At 41.4% G+C, this 20,121-nt stretch overlaps 1 protein-coding gene across 3 annotated transcripts in view; it reads left to right on the top strand.

Annotated features, from left to right (window-relative positions):
- Positions 1-17,151, top strand: part of Galnt1 (polypeptide N-acetylgalactosaminyltransferase 1) — a 70,459-nt gene extending 53,308 nt beyond the window's left edge. For all 3 annotated transcript variants that reach the window (XM_052201481.1, XM_052201479.1, XM_052201480.1), the window contains exons 8-13: positions 452-569; positions 2,855-3,035; positions 3,975-4,114; positions 10,670-10,768; positions 11,616-11,750; positions 15,044-17,151. In XM_052201481.1, the coding sequence (XP_052057441.1) occupies positions 452-569; positions 2,855-3,035; positions 3,975-4,114; positions 10,670-10,768; positions 11,616-11,750; positions 15,044-15,190 (820 nt within the window). In that variant the 3' untranslated portion in view covers positions 15,191-17,151. The remainder of the gene's footprint in view (positions 1-451; positions 570-2,854; positions 3,036-3,974; positions 4,115-10,669; positions 10,769-11,615; positions 11,751-15,043) is intronic.
- The last annotated feature ends 2,970 nt before the right edge of the window (positions 17,152-20,121 follow it).

The following is a 20,121-nucleotide window of genomic DNA, read 5'->3' as shown; positions in this document are numbered from 1 at the left end:
CTTTCCTTTAAGATTTTTATAAATCTAGGAAAGGTCTCTTTGTTTTAACCTACCATTTTTGCAGTATTTGCCACCTGTTAGAACTTGGCATTTTAACCCTAACCAATTCTAGTTGAATAAAAGAGTCAACTACCTTTTTACTTGGTAAGATTTTGGAGTCAAGTACCTAGTCAGATGGAGAGTATGAGAAATACATTCAATTTAAGGACTATGAGATAGGAAGTCCATCAGTACCAAAAATCAAGAAAGGTGGTGGGGACAGGAAGCGTGCTTAGGGCTTAAACAGAGTCTGACACAGAACCCCACGGGCATAAACACTGCTGAAGAGGGTAAGAGTGAGCACTGTTCTGTAGTTATAAACAATTATAGAAGTATAGTACTTTTATCAAAACACTGATTATAAATCTTAAATTATTAAAATTAATGGCATAGTATTATGATTGAATTTCAGAACACCTACAATGGCCGGAGGCCTTTTTTCAATAGACAGAGATTACTTTCAGGAAATTGGAACATATGATGCTGGAATGGATATTTGGGGAGGAGAAAACCTAGAAATTTCATTTAGGGTAAGTTCCCTTTGACAAAAAATAAAATCTTTTACTTAACCACAAATATGTGTTCATTATTTTTGTTGTTTATATAAGAAATAAAATTTAGTGATAAAATTTTAATCTGACTCCAGAACCTTCAGACTATAAAAAGTTTGACATTATGGAAGATTTTAAAAACCAATTTCAGCAACAAATCCAGTTATCTTTAATAATCTAGCTGTTAAACCTATGCATAATCCTTCAGGTCTCAATTTCTGTTATTTTTGTTGTTGTTGTTTTGTTTTTGGTTTTGTTTTTTTTGAGACAGAGTTTCTCTGTATGGCCCTGGCTGTCCTGGAACTCACTCTGTAGACCAGGCTGGCCTCGAATTCAGAAATCCGCCTGCCTCTGCCTCCCAGAGTGCTGGGATTACAGGCGTGCGCCACCACGCAATTTCTGTTATTTTAAGGAAGTAATTCAGGCACAAGTAACTAAATAAAAACAATTTGTAATTTAAACAGGCTGCTTTGATGTGTAACTGTAAAAACAATTTTATTGTATTATATACTTCTTATCTACTTGAAAATTGTTCTCTTATTAAATCTGGTTACCTTATCGGTTTTATATTTTTCAATAAAAGGCGGGTAGCAGTTATGGAGATGGTTCAGTCAGTAAAGTGTTTGCCATATACACAAGGAGATCTGAGTTCCATTCCCAGATCCCACCTTAAAAAGCTGGGTGTCATCTGCTGAGGTGGCTCAGTGGGTAAAGCCTTCCTGCAGTCTGAGTCAGCGTGACAGAAGGAGAGAACTGACGCTTACAAGTTGTTCTCTGACATACACACACCAAATAAATTAATTGCTTAATTCTTTTTAAAGGTTGGTCATGAGAACCAGTACAAGCTGTGATCCCAGTGCTGGGGCGTGGGGACAGTAGAATCCATAGCTGGTCAGTGAACTCCTAGTTTCAGTCCCCCCAAAATAACATAGAGAGTGATTTGTAAAGACACCCAACATTAACCTGGGACCACCACACACATGTATGTACACACACCCACCACAAAAAGGAGAAAAGGGTAAAGCATTCTGGACTTACTCTTCAGTTCATTCAACCCAGTTGACCTTCATTCTGGACTCTCTGCTGTCAGCATGTTAGATGGTAATGTATGCTGCCAATAGCGTCTAACACGTAGCATATTACAGAAGAGACAAAAACTGAGGGTGCTGTAGGGGAGGCAGGAAGCGCTTGTACCAAAGACTTTGCCTGCTTGTAAAGGAGAGGCTTGACAGCTTCAGGGGAATCCTGTCCCATCCAGCTCTAATTCACAGCATAATCCTGAGAAAACCTGAGAGTACACACACTGAATATTTAACAGAGGCGAAGCTTTTTCAAAATGCGAGTTTTAATCATGAGTTTAATATGATATTTTTCTTTATGGTACAAAAATATATTTTGAAACAATTGCATTGAATCAAGAATATAAGTCTGTTCTTGATTTTCTCTTTGTTCCATGTGTTCATCGATTGAACAAATAAGAGTAGTACATGCGCTGTCTTTGTGTTGTTGAAGAGATCATGGTGTCTGTTCTATGATGTGTTATTAGTGGCACATGTTTGGAAAGGCAGAAATAGAAAAGATTTGAGTGCTCCGTGATCATGGGTGTGTGTAGTGTGCTGTTAAATCATAAGCCACATCAAACACATTTGAGCATTTCCTGAAATAGTGTGTCCTTGCTGACGAGGGCTGGGTGTGGTCGGCAGTCTGGATTTGTGGTACTGAGCAGCAGCTTCTGCATGTGGAGAAGAGCCGCCACACATCCCACTCCTCTGCGTCTCCTTCACAGCCTGTCTGTTCTGCAGTTAATCTGGTGTTGACCAAAATGTTGTAAAACACTTGATCCTAGAGCGTATTGGTTATATACCAGAGCAGAATCTCTGAGCCCTGAACTTTGTTGTTTCTTTTTGATATGGTTTCACCGCGTAATATTGGCTGGCCTGCAACTCTCTAAATAGACCATGCTGGCCTTAACTCCCAGAGATCCATTGTTTCTACTTCCTGAGTGTTGGTATTAAATGCAGCATAGACCACCATAGCCAGTCTTGTGCTCTGAATTTTACACTACATGCCCAAAATAGTCTGCTTTGCACTTTAATTCAGATTTTGTAATTTGTAGATATTTTAGGGAAAATTTACAACTACAGCTTTTTCCATTCATGGTTATAAATAAAAGCCAAAGCCCTTTCCATTGAAAAGAAAAATACGTGTGAATACTACAGGAGCCTCTGCTAGGTAGTCACTAAGCCATGTCCTGCTCTTTTCAGATTTGGCAGTGTGGAGGAACTTTGGAAATTGTGACTTGCTCCCATGTTGGTCATGTGTTTCGGAAAGCTACACCTTACACATTTCCAGGAGGGACAGGGCAGATTATCAACAAGAACAACAGGCGGCTTGCAGAAGTGTGGATGGATGAATTCAAGAATTTCTTCTATATCATTTCTCCAGGTTAGTGGATATTGAATGATATGGACAAGAATATACTTTTCTTTCTGTATGTTTGTAATTTTTTTTTAATCTGAGCAGGGTGGCACTTGTGCCCTAGCCCATGTGAGAACTTCACATTTAACTTGTGGGAGTTGATCTCTCTCTTTCTACCACATGGGTGCCAGGGATTGAACTCAGGTCTCCAAGCTTTGTTAGCAAGAACCTTTATCCACTGAGCCATCTCACTGGCCCAGGACTGTTGTTGCAGGCGGTGCTCCCAGCAGAGCCACAGCCTTTGCCCCATAAGACAGTGCCACCTCACAAGTGTGCTGTGAGCAGCCTCCATAAGCAGGCCTCCTGCTGCTGTGCAGGGCGTTTATGAAACCATCGCATGCCGTAAAGCCAGTGCAGAGCCCATAGCCTTCCTCGAGGGCTTTCTACAGAATAAGTGGGTTCTTGTGTTTAACTGTTTTCTCCTCCTCCTCCGCAGTAAGCCTGTCTGAAAGTGTTACTATTCTACCTTGGTGTTTAGTTACAATACTTCAAGACTTGGATGGATGTGAACATAGTTCAGTGAGTTATATAAGAGTTATATAGGGTTAGGGTTAGTACAACTGGAAAGAGTTGTGCTGTTTAGTATTTACACAAAACAGATCCTAATTGAAATTTTTCTTACCATAATGTACATTAAAGTTTTTTGATCCCTATGTAGTTTATTGTTGCTTAATATTAGTATGTGTTGCATTCTCACATGATGTTTTTTCTTTGAAAAAAATTAAAATACATGTTTTATTATTGCTTTCTACTCTGGGAGGTGGGTCCATGGCGTACCACTTGGAGTTCACATATCACCTAATAACCCCCATTTCCCATTCAGCTGCTTTATGAGAATGAGCATATAAGCAGATATGTGTTACCGAACAGAGCTCTAATAAATCAGTCAATTATTTCTTTCAACAGGTGTTACAAAGGTAGATTATGGAGATATATCATCAAGACTTGGTCTGAGACATAAACTACAATGCAAACCTTTCTCTTGGTACCTAGAAAATATTTACCCTGATTCTCAAATTCCTCGTCACTACTTCTCATTGGGAGAGGTAAAACCAAGTATATGCGTATACATATATATTCTGTATAGTCGTTATGTCTTTAAGAAGTTCAAAAACTTCTCTAGGGTTCTTAAAGTACCTTCGTTATTAAAGTATGGGTAAGAAATAGTTTATCTCATAAGGTGAAATCTTGTATCTCCAGTTACGGGGAGGATCCAGTGTCCTCTTCTGGCCCCTGAGAGTACTAGGCATTTCCATGGTACACATATATACATGCTGGTAAAACACACATAAATTAAAATTTTTGTCTTCTCCTCCCTCCTAGTACTAGGAAGTGAATCCAAGAACTTTCATGTGCTAAGCAGTTGTTTACCACTGAGATACTTTCCCAGGAAAATTTTACAATGTTTTTATCACGTTATGTTTCCAGTCCCAAGAATGCTTGAGACTGGAAAGATTGCTCAGCAGTTAAGAGCACTTGTTGGTCTTGCAGAAGACTGGGGTGGCAATCCGGAATCATTTATGTGCAACTCCAGTTACAGGGAATCCATTGTCTTTTTCTAGCTCCTGAGGGGACTAGGCATATCCATGGTATACATATATACATGCTGGTAAAACACATATAAATTAAAATAAATATCTTTTTTAAATTAAATTTCACAGTGTTATCATTGTACGTATTTTAACAAGCTAAGCCATTTACTTGAAACCTGCACCTTTTAAAGCTAATACCCTTGAGTTAATCCAGATCAAAGTCTGAGACATTTCAGAGTGAAGGTAACTTGACGAGGAGGGTTAGAACACTTTTCTGTACATATATTTGGGGTACATGTTTATTTTCCTTTGGGAATTTTAGTTTCGCAGTTTAACATGGAAATGGGGGAAAGATGTGTATCTCCTGACGCCCTATGTTGCGTCTCTTAGAATTCAGCATTGTTTTTCTTGAAATAACTGGCTTATTAATGCTTATAAATAAGACAAATTTGCAAATTAGTTGTACTTTTTAATCCCAGTGCATGCCTCTGCTAAAGGATCTAGTATGAAGAAGATGCTGCTGTCTGTTATAGTGACCTTGACAGTAAACAGTTTCTGGTATCTTGTTTATAATATGTCAGCTATTTATTTATTAGCATCTAGCCAGACCTCTGTTCTGTGTTTAAGAATTCAGATTGGAGCCAGGTGTAGTGACATCTGAGCACTGAGGCAGAGGTGGCGGCAGGTCTCTGTGGATTTGAACTATATAATAGAGATACCCCTCCCCCAAAAATCAGTTTGAGTTTTCTTAGACTAGACTTTGGGTCTTTTAAAATCATTGTTTAAAAATTCATTCTCTAAGTTAGAATTCTCCTACAAGTCTGAGTTATTTCACCTCTTGGAAGAAAAACAACCATCTTCCATATATGTTTAGTAGCACTTTTTCTCCCTTCATTCCAAGAAGGAACTTTTTTTCTTTTTTGTATTCTCGTCTGTTGACTTCTTCTTAGAGCTAGTCATGTCTCTGTTTCCATGGTCACCCTAGAGATTCTGAATTACTACATGAGTACTTTACCACTTGTAATTTGACTACTCCCACCCCAAATTTTTGAAGCAAAAACATTGGACTACTCTGTCACAGGAATAGAATATTCTAGCCTATTGAACAGTAAAGACTTGAACTGTCTTTTCCTAATGATCTTCTAACTTCCCAATATCCTATTGCTCACGGTGGTAATGTTCAACAGCCAGGGTAGATTGATTCAGCATCAGTTTAGGTGCTTACAACAATAATGTAGGAACAAATGTATGAAAGAATGTTAAAGGAATTTGTTTTTACTGATCTGTGGGATAAAGGTTGTTTTTTAATAGTTGTTTATGAGTTTACAAGTTGCTGTCTTCAGGAGTCTCCTTTGATAGATAGCAGTATGTGCGCACTACTTGCTGAATGTTTACTGGTTACTGGCCCTTCTTTATTGTCTGCCTGTCTGTCTTTTCCAGGGGACGTAGGACTTCTACCTTGTCGTACTATAGTTGGCCATTCCTTCCCTTCCTCCTCCTTCTAATAAACTTCTTTGATTGGAATTTGGCATTATTTTCTTCTTAGACACTCTTAGAAGTTAGAATCTCAGAAAGATGTCAGAGAAGGCAAAGGGAAGGGTCTTTGAGGAGCGTAGGCATTGACTGTCTCTGTTGGGATGGAACACTTGCGTGCGTCTAGGATAAGTCCAGCCTGTTTCCATGCCCTGCTTTATTATCGTGTTGGGTCACTTTCATACTGTGGCACTAGGGTTGAGCAGTTGTCCTAGAGACCCGAGTGCTCACTAACTGACAGTATGTACCCCAGCCCCTGGGGTGTGCAGTTAGAGCAGTCACTGCTGAGCTCCTTAGCCCACCAGGGGTTGCAGCGTCCTGGAAGCATTGTCCTCCAGTTGGTAAAGCTGGCCTTGTGTTACTTCCTTCCTCCCTTTTATTTGTTAATGTAGATACTGGGCTTTCCCTCCTCCTCCTCTGAAAACGTACAGTTTCCATTGGATCCATATATCAAGAAATAGGTCTGTGCTGTCTGCAGTAGCAATGGAACATAGGCCATCTGTAGTTTGCTGCAGATCTTTATGCACTTGTATTACAAAACTCACATAGAAAAGAGTTACGAACCCAAGTAGATGGGAAATCCATCGATTTTGTAATAGAGGTCAACAGGACAGATTTCCTTTTGTAAATCATAAGTGCACATGGGTGCCAAGAGCCACAGCCATGTCTTGGACTTCAGTCTCCTTGACACTCAGAATATGTAACCCCATCTCTGTAAGTTGGGATTTCTTCACTAATTTTTATTCATTTAACAACTATTTGAGTGCCTACATGGCGTAAAATAAGGCGAAAATCCCACTCTTGTTGATCTTACACTTGGGGAAAATTAATGAAAACTACAGGGTATATAGATAGTGGCTAGAGCAGATGAGACAGAGGCTGACTGGGGAGCAGGAACTCATCCTGTGTTATGTATGGCTGTTGAGGAAGGTACCCCTAAGGTAATTTGTGGGCAGAAACCTGAAGAAAGTTACTAACTAAGCCATATACACACCTGAGGTAAAAGTTTCAGAGCAAGGGAGGAAGACGTGCAAAGGTGCCTAAGAAGTGTATATTCGCCATATTCCAGAAACAGTAGGAAGTCACTTGTCTAGAAGAAAGCAAGTAGGCAGGTAATAAAACCATAAGGGGACACTAGGGAGGTGGCTCAGTGGGCATGGTGTTTGAGTCACAAACACAAGGACCTGAGTTCAGATCCCATGAACACAATTAAGACTGAATACAGGTGTATGTCTCTATAACCCCAGTGCTTCTGTGGTGAGATAGGAGGCAAAGACAGGAGAATCTCTGACGTTCCTGGTCAGTTAGCCAGCTTTATGCAGTGACAAATAGCAACGAGAAAGGGAAGACTGCATTTCAAAATGAATACTGACAAGGTTGTGGTATACTTTTCTAAGTACTGTTTATAATGTATCAAAAACTTTATGAGATGCACCTGTGGGTACTACGCTCCGTGTCTCCTGAGAAGATCCTTTTAATAGAACAGGCTCTGTCAGAACCTCACTGAGATGCTGGCCTTCAAGCCTGAACAGTGATGAGCAGTCTTTGTTGCCTAAGGGTTGGTGGTCACGATTGATTCAGACTTAAATTCCAATATTGAATAAATATCTAAGTGGGTTTGCTACTTTAAAAAGAAAGAAGCCTGTGCTGATGAAAATGACCTAAAAAAGAAAATTTGACCAAGCCAGCCTCCCACACTTTAAGATAATTTCTGTCAAAAATAGCAGCAAGTATAGGCAGAGATTTGGGAGAGTCAGGACCTCTGTGCGCCCTTGGTATAAAATGTATAAAATTGTATAAAATGATGTACATGCTCAGGAAAACACTAAGAGAGTTCCCCAGAAAGTTAACACTACGTTCCTGGGATTGGACTCCGTGATAGTGCTCTTGATCAGCGTTCAAGTCACAGACAGCCATCATCGTGTGATGTCGTGACCTTACCTCCAGGTGTGCAGGATCTTAGGACATCCCTGTTCCATGGCAGCACTGTTGACAAACCTACATGGCCCCGGGCAATTCAGATTTCCAGACATATGAATTGTAAGCAAAAAGTTGCATGTATATACAATGGCAAATTATCCAGCCTTCAAAAAAAAATGGACATCCTGTTGTATATCACCTCATAAATGAACCTTGAAGATATTTTGCTTAAATGAAGTAGGTTGGTGACAAAAATTATGTATATTCTACTTCTGTAAAGTACTTACAATAGTTGTATGCATGGAAAAAGAAAGCAGAGGCTACCATAAACGAGGTAGAAAAGATGCTTTGTTTAGTGGCTAAAGTGGTTCAGATTTGTAGGCTGCAAAGTACTGAAGATCTGTTTCACAACAGTAAGAATGTTCTTAACCCTCTGGGCTGTCTGCTAGGAACTGGCTATGGTGATAAGTTGTATGTTCCATGAGAAAGACCCAGTGTAGGCATCATGCATTTACATTGATAGGAGAGAGATTCAGAACAGAGAGGAAGATTTAATGTAAAGGATGGAACATAGGCAGTTCATCTCTTGGGACAGAATAGAAAGCAGAAATGGGATCACGTGCAGGTCAGATGATAGTGGTGGGATTTTGTGTTGATGCTTGAGAAGTCCTCTTGTAATGACTTCAGGTGAATACAGATTATTGGTTGAGAGTAAGACGGGCTGTTAGTGGTGGTCTTGGGGAAAGAGGGCATAGAGAAACTTAGGCTGTAGGTGAGCACAGAGGGGGCTGATGCAGGTGAGTAAAACCATGAGCCTCCTACCTCACCCCTTTTCCTGCACATTGTCCCCTTTCAGTGAGAACAATCTAGGTTGAGTGCCATGCTTCTCGAGGGTTTAGAGCAGCCACGCCTTTAGATTGATGAATGGGAAGCTTTTCTTTCTTTGGACTGACCCAGGTGTGGACAGTACCAAGACGTTATTAGCCGGGCTGGGGCTTGTGCAAATTAAAGGTGATATCTGTCCAACTCGTGGCAGATGGTTGCCAAGGCAAGTTGGCTTCTTACCCTCTAGCCTGCTAGCGTCCTAAGTGACATAGACATTACTATCTGGTCTTCTGGACATCGTCTCAGAAATGCAGCCTGTGGTCTTTTGTACCATGTCACACCCAGATGATAAATCTTATTTCTGGGGCAATATTGTTAGGATGTCTTCAACCAAGTCTGCCTTCCAGAACTTGTACTGTAGGATTTGGAACCAAAATAAATATTTCATCATAATAGCTAACAGTTAATCCATGAGTATTGTAAGGAGCCGCAGAGAGATACAGCCTGATCTTTCCTTGTTTAGCTAGTGGGGCAGAGCAGTCGATGATTTGGGCAGTTCTAACATTTACTTAGCATCTATTATCTGTTAAACACCAGTCTGAGTGCCTTACCAATCTTGAGATGCTCCTTTTCTGATGACTAAGTAAAACGACCTTTGTGGAATGGATACCTGTCTAATGGGAAAAGGAAATTTGCACTGCCCCATGATGTGGCTGCTTCCACTAGCCAGTCTCCAAAGCTCTTTTGGCCAGAAAATAATAATAGTCTCCTGAGATGTTTTCAGAGCAGCATCTTATGTCCTTGAATTGCTTTATTACTCAAAGAGTGAAAGAAATAACGTTAGAACAGTTTTAACTTAAAATTTAAAAACTCTTCATAGTATTAAGTACTATATTTGTATCATTTCCACCCCTCTCTCTCCCCACAGCTCCTCCTGTGTCCCCCATAACTCCCTCAAATTATGAACCTCTTACTCTTTAATTATCATTATACACACATATGTATATGTATTATGTACATACATAAATACATAAACACACATACACACGTACCCTACTTGAGTCCATTTAGTATTGCTCATATATTCACGTGTTTAGGACTGAGTATTTGGGATTGGATAACCTATCAGGGTCTTGTCCCGATTCTCACTCTCTAAACTGCATTAATTTCTTACAGTTCTTTAACTAGAAGTAGGACCTGTGTTATTTCCCCCATCTTCATTGGGATGTCAGCTGGTGTTATGCAGGTCATGTTTAGGTAGCCATATTGTTGAGATTTCATTGGTACAACTTCCCTGTCATATATAGAAGATATTATCTTGAAGCAGAAACCCTGGTCCTCTGACTAGTACAGTCTTTCTGCTCATTTCATGATGTTCCCTGAGCCTTTACAGGGGTTATATTACTTGGGGCTGAACAGCCTAATCTATCCTTGGTATTTAGACTAGTTGTGGCTTTCTGGTCTCCATCTGCTTCAAAAAGAAGCTTCTTTAATGAGGACTGAGAGCTACCCAGATAGAAACTATACTGGCTTAGGAAAATGGCAGTTGTAGATTCTCCCTTAGGGTCTGTGACTTTACCAGTTACATGTGAATGGCTAGGTCTTTACTGTACCAAGTATGAATTCCTTCCTATTGAGTGGGTCCTAAGTCCACTTAGATAGCTGGTATTTATACTCAAGATATAATGTCACTAAAGAAATAATGAAGGACTGACTTCAGTGTATCTGTATGTACTTCGCCTCTAGCTAAGCTTCAGTACTCTAACTCCTGATGTCCTCATTGTCCCACAGATACGAAATGTGGAAACAAATCAATGTCTAGATAACATGGCTAGAAAAGAGAATGAAAAGGTTGGAATTTTTAATTGCCATGGTATGGGAGGTAATCAGGTGAGTATGTTAGTAAACTTTCAAAACAACTTTTAGTTTGGTTTGTTTTGCTCTTTTAACCCCATAACATTATTCAGAAAACATTTTCATGGGAAAATAATAATGAGTGTTACGTGAAGGTTACTTTCAATATAATGATTGATATATATTTTATTTTTTAGGTAAGTCTCACTGTGTAGCCTTGACTAGTTTACAACATTCACTACAGACTAGGATGGCCTTGAACCTGAGATCTGTGTACCTCTTGTAAGGATTTCTTCTCACCACCCCCTACCCTCAGACAGGGTTTTTCCATGTAGCTCTAGCTGACCTGGAACTCATTCTTTAGACCATGTTGGCCTTGAACTCACAGAGATCTGCCTGCCTCTGCCTCCCAGAGTATTGGAACTAACGGTGTGTTCGGCCACACCCAGTTTCTAATGGTTTTTTAATAAAACCTTTTTAAAGGCCTCTATGACAACTGCTTAACATTGCTGAGCACAAAATTTATTTTGTTCTTTTTAGAAAAAGACAAAACATGACTTAATATACTCAGCCTACAGAGATCTAAGGTGGTTTTTATTTTCCTCTGTGTAAAATTAGTATAGCTTTTCTGAAACGTTCCATTACTTTAACAATGTACAAAAAATTGTGTCTTGAAATAGTTCACTTTATTTCAGTATAGCCCAGGGAAAATTTAAGTTTGAGTTTAGGTATCTCTATGCTCATATGCTCCTCTGTGTCTGTTGAAGCTAATTCTGATGTTTTCATTGTCTCATGGCTGCAAAATGTAGAAGTGTTGGCATCTAAAATGCTGAGTGCTCTCTTTTTACTGTTAAGCTTATGTAGGTTCATGTTTGCTTTTCAGGTTTTCTCTTACACTGCCAACAAAGAAATTAGAACAGATGACCTTTGCTTGGACGTTTCTAAACTTAATGGCCCGGTTACCATGCTCAAATGCCACCACCTAAAAGGCAACCAGCTCTGGGAGTACGACCCAGTGGTGAGTCAGCCAGCTGCCTGTGGGAATAGATGCTGTGGCATGTCACTGGGCACACCTACAGTTAGTAGCTAATGTCTTACTAGTAACTAATACTGCTCATGTGGCTGTCTCAAGTGGTCCAGGTGTTCTCTCTGTTTCTAGATGTGTGCTGTTGTCACTGTGGGTGTAACTGCCCCACTCCTGTAGCTCTGTTTCCTTACAGTAACACCAGGGGCACAGCCATTGTGAGAACCAACAGATGTTTTTAATAAAGAAGTTCCTTATCTTCAGATTGTTGGAATATAACAGAATATTAGTTAGGTAATAACCTACTTCAGTGTCTAGATGATACTTTTCTTATATAACCGTAGGTAAAAAGTTTCAGGTGTGGATTAGGGTCACTGATGCCTAAAATAACTGTGATTTCAGCTCTGAAGGAAAGGAGGATGGGCTGTTTACTATCAGATCCGTTACTCTTTTTCAGGAAAATAAATTTTCCTAGAAAGCGCTTATTAAACTGTTGTACTTTTTTTGGGAATTATAGATTCGACCCATAGAGAAGCCAAGGATATAAGGAAGACAGGGAAAGCAGTTGCTTGAGTTTCTTGTCTTTACAGTGTGAGGCAGCCAAGACACAGAGTTTGGGAATGGTCTACACCCTGCCACAGTGAATATTTGAAAAGTGAATGTTCATTTATAAATGTAGGAAGCTAGACATGGTTTCGAGTATTTAAGAACTAGTTGTACATAGGAAAGTTTTAAAACTTCCAGATCATGTTGTGAAGTTTGTTCCCTGAGATAAAACTAATGTCTTGGGCTGATTTCTCACAGAAGCCGACTCCAAGACAAAGGAGAGTGTTGCTACATTTACTAGGGAACCTTTCTGAATTAGTAGCTGCAAAGGGAAGGGTGGCAAGCCGCATGCTAGCCTGGAGCCGGAGCGAGCGGATTCCATAGGGGATCTGGAGGGGAGAGACCAGCGGAGCCCCTGCTTCCGTCTCCACAGCGCAGCAGCCAGGGAAGAGGGGAGCGTGTGTCAGGAGTCCACAGCAGAAGCCTCAATCAGGATGCAGTTTTATGGGTAGAAGTTAATTGTCCCTAGTCTCACAATGGTAAATCAATAAGAAAGATGGTATAAATCAGACCTGGGATTCTTAATTCTTGATCCAAGACCCTTTGTTTAGTACCCTACTGTTTTAATTAAATTTGCATTTTTGTGCATATTTAAATCTTATCTATATTATATACTGTATAACATTTATAGTAAACAGTAAGCTCCTTGCCTTTGCTGCTTGTGCTGTCTCTTCTGAATACAGTGTACATCAAGACCCATTACATTAGAGACTGGAGGCAGGAGGTAGGTGAAGTGTACCTCTTGCCTGCCCAATGCCCGCCCGAGTCGTGTTCTCTCTGGAGATTGTACTGTAGGTCCTCTGCTGAGTCCTGTGATGACACAGCATACAGCGCTGGAGCCTTGGAACTTGGCACCTCTGCCAGCAGCTGGAGGAGCCTTGTCTAGAGCAGGCTTCTCCACCAGCACCCGGGTCTCCGGGAGGCTTGCCTTCTTCCAAGGCCATTTAGTCTGGGAGTGGGGAGGGAACTTGAACACTGAGCATGGGACAGTTAATGGTCTAGAAAGCTGCACTCAAAGGCCGTGGAGGCCTGGGTTGTACAGCAAAGCCTCCTCTAAAAAAAAAAGAAAGAAAGAAAAAGAAGAACCTAAGTAAATGAAATGTGTGCTTTTAGAAATTGAATGAAAACCAACTGCCCAATCAGGGGTTTGTTGTGCTTGGTTTCCTTCTGCTTTAGTAGTACTGACCTCGAGCCTGAGGAAGGAGACCCCTTTGTAGGGTATGCACTGGTTTTGTCTCAACTGAAGCTGAAGACTGAACTGTGATATGCATGTAGGACCTGGCTTCCTAGCGGCTAGACGGTCACACTTTCAGCGGGAAGCCACACCCACCTGCTGTAGGAAAGGTAGCATAGTCAGCGCCCACAATTAAAGTCCTGAGACAGACCCTCAGGTCAGTGCGCTGGCACCGTCTGCAGTCCATCGCCAGGTCTCATCGGACCCAGCACCGGCTAGTGCAGAGCTACAAGTAAAGAAATGGGTGCCGTCACTGGTTTCTGTTATCTTCTAAGTTAGCAAAGCCATTATAGGAGGCATTATGAAAATGACGGGGTAGAGGCTGGCGGCTGGCTCAGAGTTTAAGAGCACTGGCTGTTCTTTCAGAGGACCTACACTTATTTCCTGTCACCCACACAGAGGTTCAGTTCTAAGGGGCACCAGCCATACATATAGCATACATATGAGCAAAACACCCATACACTCAAGAGTAAAATAGAATATAAAATTTTAAGTGAGATCTTACAGAGAGAGAAAAAGATCACATTAAAATGAAGATGTAGGTAAAAAATCAGATAAACGTGTGTTTGTTATGGTTACAGTCACTTGACCTGTTGGGCACCACTTAGTGGGTGTGCCCTGTATCCGTCCATGTTGGTCTTTGGTCTAGAACAGATTCATCGTGGATTGTGATCACCATGAATTTACTCTTTAGAAATTACCCTAAAAATCAGTTTGAAAATATCAAATCTAAACCGCAAACATTGAGGCAGATAGCTATCTCCCACCCTGGTTATTTACAGCCTCTTGTGAGTGAGGCACCACATAATCCAGCTCTGTTGTTACGGTCTCACAGAGCCTCTTAAAGTATGGGCTGTGTGGTAATATTTATTTTAAAAGTGAGAAAGTCCAAATTGTCTAAGCCAGCAACCCAGTCTAGGTTCCTGTGCTTCTGTGTGCCACAGCACCTCCCTTCACCGTAAGGATGGCGTCTGCATTTGAGCTGAGCTTATAGCTGATTGTACTGCCTCTTAGCACCTAGCATGCTTGTGCATTGAGTCTGTATAAGGACCCATGTTTCTAAAAGCTTACGGTTTAGAATCATAGGGTTAAATAGCCTTATCACAGAGAGATGACGAATAATGGAAACAGTCGTTTGGAAATATGTTAGAGGAAGCTAGGTTAGTAGTCACTAGCCTGGCCTGGAGTTTTCTTTTTACTTTAAGGAAACTATAAAGTGTGGTAGGGATAGGGGTGGTAGTGGCAGCGGTGCATAATTTTAATCCTAGCACTTGGGAGGCCTAGGCAGGTGGATTTCTGGGAGTTCAAGGCCAGCCTGGTCTATATAGCAGGTTCTAGGCCTCCCAGGGATAAGTAGTGCCACGCTGTCTCCAAGAACAGAGCGGTGCTGGGGTTTGCTTTTTTCCACATTCTCGTCAAGCTGTGTGCTTCCCTCTGCCACTTTCAGAAATTAACCCTGCAGCATGTGAACAGCAATCAGTGCCTGGATAAAGCCACAGAAGAGGACAGCCAGGTGCCCAGCATTAGAGACTGCACTGGAAGCCGGTCCCAGCAGTGGCTTCTTCGAAATGTCACCCTTCCAGAAATATTCTGAGAGCAACTTTACAACAACAAAGAAAGAAGGACTGACTGGGCTACCTCAGCTACATTTCTGCCACATTCTCAAGTAGCAAAGAAGGAAAGCGTTTCCTCTTCTGTGGGATGTTAAGGTTTGTCAGCCATTAAAACTCAGACTCGTAGCTTTTCACGTGCTGTGAACCAGCCTTCCTGTCCCAGGACACGAGATTGCAAAGTAGTGAGACTGTGCACACTGATGTTTACAAGATGGAAGCGTCTTCATCAAGAACAGTGGCAAAGCCTTCAGATCCCAAAACAGGCGCGCACGTGCTCTCGGGATAGATGCACTTTCTACAGCTTGCATGCACGTCAGCCCTTTCTGCTGAATGTGCCTTGTGAAGAAGAGATTTCCTGATTAGAATCAGTAGCTGGAATATTAAATATTGATAGAAAAGTAAGTGGAAAAGAACTGGAACCAGGTTCAGAATCATGAAAACATTTTTACAACAATAAAAATTATGTCAAACAGGGTTTAAAGGAAATTAAAATGAATTATGAGAAGGACAATTTGTTATAGTATAGTATGAGATTTCTATATAGATTTTATACCTCAGTGGGGAAAAACTGATTCCAGTGACGTTCATGTTGTTTTCATCTGTGATAGTCATGGATGCTTCTATTTTCCTTGGGGTGCTCAGAATGAGACAGTGGGCGGGTGGAGCTCTCTGAACATAGTTTTTATTTCTTTTTACAATATTATTATTTGGTTTGTGGGCTGTTGGATTATAAGTTTTAATTGCCATTCTTTTAAAAAAAATGGAGATTTACTATGCCTGGTCTCAATTGGAAAATTATAGATCTCTCTCTGTTGTTCTTGGGTCAGATTGGCTTACAGACTGCCTCACCCCACCCTCCCTCCTCCACAGTTTCTTACCATGTTTTCAACTTCACTCTGTTGAGCTAATTGTGCTTGATACCAAGACTCATGCTACTGTATTGCAGGTTTGTTTCCACAGCAATAACCTCTCCGACCCCTGCGAGTCACTTAGCAAAGGCTTACAAGGAGTGCTGTTTATCTGGCAATTGGAGATGATATATTTGGAGGGTTTTTTGAAAACCTTTCCCACTCCTCTTACAGGTGTGCTTCACTGTCAGATGCACATTTAGGTCAGTCTTGAGTTGTGATGTTGATTTGCTGCTTTTTTTAAAAAATAAAAATTGACTGAAAATGTTTAATTGGCATTTTTTTAATGAGTTAGCCAAAAAAGTGCAGCTATGATTCCACATTACAGTCCTTCATTTCCTCCCTCAATTCCATTTTGTTATTTGATTTTCCTTACTCTGGTTTTTAGTAACGAAATCACATATTAAAATTTGCTGTTAACTTTTTGATTTTGCAGAAATCTCATTGACATTTTCCATAGCAACCCATTGGCCAAAATGCATATGTTCTGCTTCCTGTCTGTCAGGAGATATTTAATTGTATTCCTTTTTTTTTTAATTATCAAAGCCTTGCTGCAGGAAGTGCTGCTTCTTGTGCTTAGGAATGTTCCTGGAGTCCGCGCAGCAGGGACATTACTGCTATGTACACGCCCTTTCTCATCACCCATCCAATCAGCATCGAACACATGGATGCTTTAGGGTAAGGCTTCCCCAGGGTGCAGAGACTCCCCGTGAAACCTGAAAGGAAACAGGCGTTGTCTGGAATACTTTTCTCCTCTGTGAGATATGTTAATTCTGTCTCCAATGGGCCCAATGTTTGAAAAGTCAGATGTCTAATAAATTATTTTCATGCTCAGAATTTCAGAATTTTGTACCCTAACAACATGGTTTTATTCCTTATTGTAAAAGTTTAACAGCGTTGTGATATAAAAATGTGTCTCACTTTTTAAGTGGGGGGATGTGAGTGACTTAATTCATGGGTACTTTTAGAACCTATTAGATAATCTTATTGCCTTTATTTTTCTAATTAAAATATTCCTAAATACTTTGAAAATATACAGTACTCTGAGTAGTTGTGCATTCCGTTGGTTTTACTGAAGATAAACTGGATCCTTTCATCATAGCTGTTTGTGGGTCAAGCAGACGTCGTCTCTCTTGGAATTAACTGAGAAGAAAGGGAATGAGGAGAAAACTGAAGAATGAGATTGGGCTGGTTTTGGCCAGGGAAGTATTCAGAAGTGTAACAATGAAAGATGTTTTTTATTTTTTAAGACAGGCTCTTACTCTACAGCACATACTAGTGTCAGACTCACAGCAGTCCTCCTGCCTCAGCCTTTATCCGAGTACTGAGATTAAAGGCATGAACTACCAAACCTGGCTAAGATAATTCAAATCTCCTTTCACCCCTCATCAGTCACAGGATGTCTGAATGTTTCTCAGTCCTTGTTGGGTTTCTTGATTAATGGTGTTTCGTTCACTGTCCAGCCAGGTCCTCAATTCCCTTGTTCTTTTATCTGGAAAACAGATTTTCTTGCTGGAACAGAAATGGTATCATAGGTTTACAAAGTAAGAGCTGGAGAGATGGTAAGTGGTTAAGAGTATTCATGCTAACCCAACTGCAGACATGGCGCTTTTACGCTAATACCATAAGCCAATGGAAACGATGTTAATAAATGCAGAAGAGCACATAAACTGGAAGCTGCAGTAGTAGAGTCTAATGGTATTTCTGTAGAACTCAAAGAGTTCCTACAGATAGAGGAACTTGGTTAGCAGAGCACCTGCTGTTTGTCCAGAGGACACAACTTCAGTTCCCAGCACCCACGACAGGCAGCTCACAATACCATAACTGCAGTTCCAAGGGATCCAGTGCCCTCTTCTGGCCTCTGTGGGCACCTGCACAAATGGGCATCTGCACATATACACATGAAAGATTGTCCTACCTTTACATGGAAAGGAAAAGAAAAAATAGCTAAGACAGTTTTTTAAATAAACTGGAGGTGGCTAGAGAGTTGGCTCAGTGGCTATGAATATTGGCTGCACTTCCAGAAGACCAGGTTCAATTCTCAGCACACATGATCTCTCAACTGTCTGTAACCACAGTTCCAGCCCTCTTCTTGTCACTGCAGGCACCAGACATACATATGTTGCAAAGACATACATGTAAGCAAAATACCCATGCACACACAAAATGTGGGACCACTACCTCATTTTGAGATTTATCATTCACTTAGGAGATGGGAAGGCCAGTGTCCTCGAGGACCTTTATCCTACATTATAAGCATATGTTAAAGTTCTAACAGTATGACCTAAAGTCGTAAAGCTCCTTCAGGGGACACGTGTGGCTTGGGGGTTGGTGATGATTTGCCAGATAGGACAGCAGCAGTGTGGATAGCCAGCTAGACGCAGGAGACTTGCTCACTTGTAAAATGGCGTTGAATGAATGGTAGGTGGCCCTCTGGCACACACCTTAAATCCCAGCATCTGGATCCCTGTGAGTTCGAAGGCAGTTGGTCCACACAGTGATTTCCAGGGAGAAAAAAAGGTCAGCATTCATATCTTTAAGATTAGTTTAGCTGTGTAGGTGTCTGTGTGCCTGTGTGCGTACGTGCTGCGTGCGTGCGTGCGTGTGTGAATGCCAAGGACAAAGGCATTGAGCCACCTACAGCTGTAGTTACCGTTTACTGTGAGCTGCCTGACCGTGAGTCCTGGGGACCAACTTGGGTCTCTGGAAGAAACAGCAAGTGTTCTTAACCACTGAGCCATCTCTTCACCAACCATTTAAAAATGATTGAACTGAATCATGTTTATCAGCTAGTTGTTTCCATTTACTTCTGCCAGTCATAACTACTTTATGCACATTTAAAATGATTAGGCAGGAAAAACCCGAAAACTAACTTTTGAAAATATTAAACTTGCATTAACAAGGATGTATTGGAACCTCAATAAGCCCACAGCTAAGTTGAGCAGTAGCCTTCCTCTCCATCAGGTGACAAATTCCATCCTCCTGTATGTCAAGAGGGGTAAAGGGAGGGGCTGGTTGCAGCAGGCGGAGTTCCCCCAGCCCAGCCCTGTTCCGCTGCTGGGATCATCTCTCAATCGGCAGCCTCCAGCCCAACTTCTTGCCTCACTAGCATCAAGAACTTGCCACTTCTGAGCTGAGAAAATAGCTCCAGCAGTGAAAGTGCTTGCCCTGCCTAAGAGCCTGAGTTTGACCCCCCAGAAACCATGTTTTAAAGATAAAATATACCAGATGTGGTGGCACGCATCTGTGACTCCAACACTGGGGAGGCGAAGAACTCACCAGCCAGCAGCTAGTGAGCTCCTGGCCAACAAGGTAGATGGCAGGAGAACTGAGGTTGCCTGTGACCTCCATGGGAAAAACAGGGATTGGGGAAGAGATGAGAGACGACTTTCCCTTCTGTTCTCAGCTCTGATCCTCAGCATTGGACTGTGTGTTCTGAGGGGGTTGTGGGGACGGAAAGAGACACAGTCTCTTCATAACTGCCATTGGAACTGATAGGTGAACAGGTCATCGTGAGAGAAGTCATCAGTCTGGCTTCAGAGACAGCACAGGACTTGAAGTCAAGTAGCCATGGTACAGGGGACATTTGATAAAACAAATCATGAGAAAAGCATTCGTTGACATGCCTTCTCAGACTACTCTGGATTTTTCTTGAGACCACAGCCAGCATTATATTTAACCTCAGCCCCTAGAGACCTTGCTATTTGAATCAAGAACAAAACGAGGATGCCTGTAATCTCCATTATTTTATGACTGTTCAGGAAGTGCAGCCTGGAGGACACAAAACAGAAAGGAGAGGCAAAAATACCAAGCCAACAATGTGTTCCTTCTGTTTGAGGGCGACTGTCATTTATCAACTGTCTCCTGCCATTCAGAACGCTGAACTCCTTGTCCTGCTAGAGCTGCTGGGGTTGAGGCAGGAGAAGACTAGGTTTAAAGGGGGGGAGGGGATATGGCTCAGTAGTTAAGAACACTTGATGCTCTTCCAGTAGACATGGGTCTGG

This window comes from Apodemus sylvaticus, chromosome 13, assembly GCF_947179515.1.
Source record: "Apodemus sylvaticus chromosome 13, mApoSyl1.1, whole genome shotgun sequence".
NCBI lineage: Eukaryota > Metazoa > Chordata > Mammalia > Rodentia > Muridae > Apodemus > Apodemus sylvaticus.
This window is presented reverse-complemented; position numbering and strand designations above follow the sequence as displayed.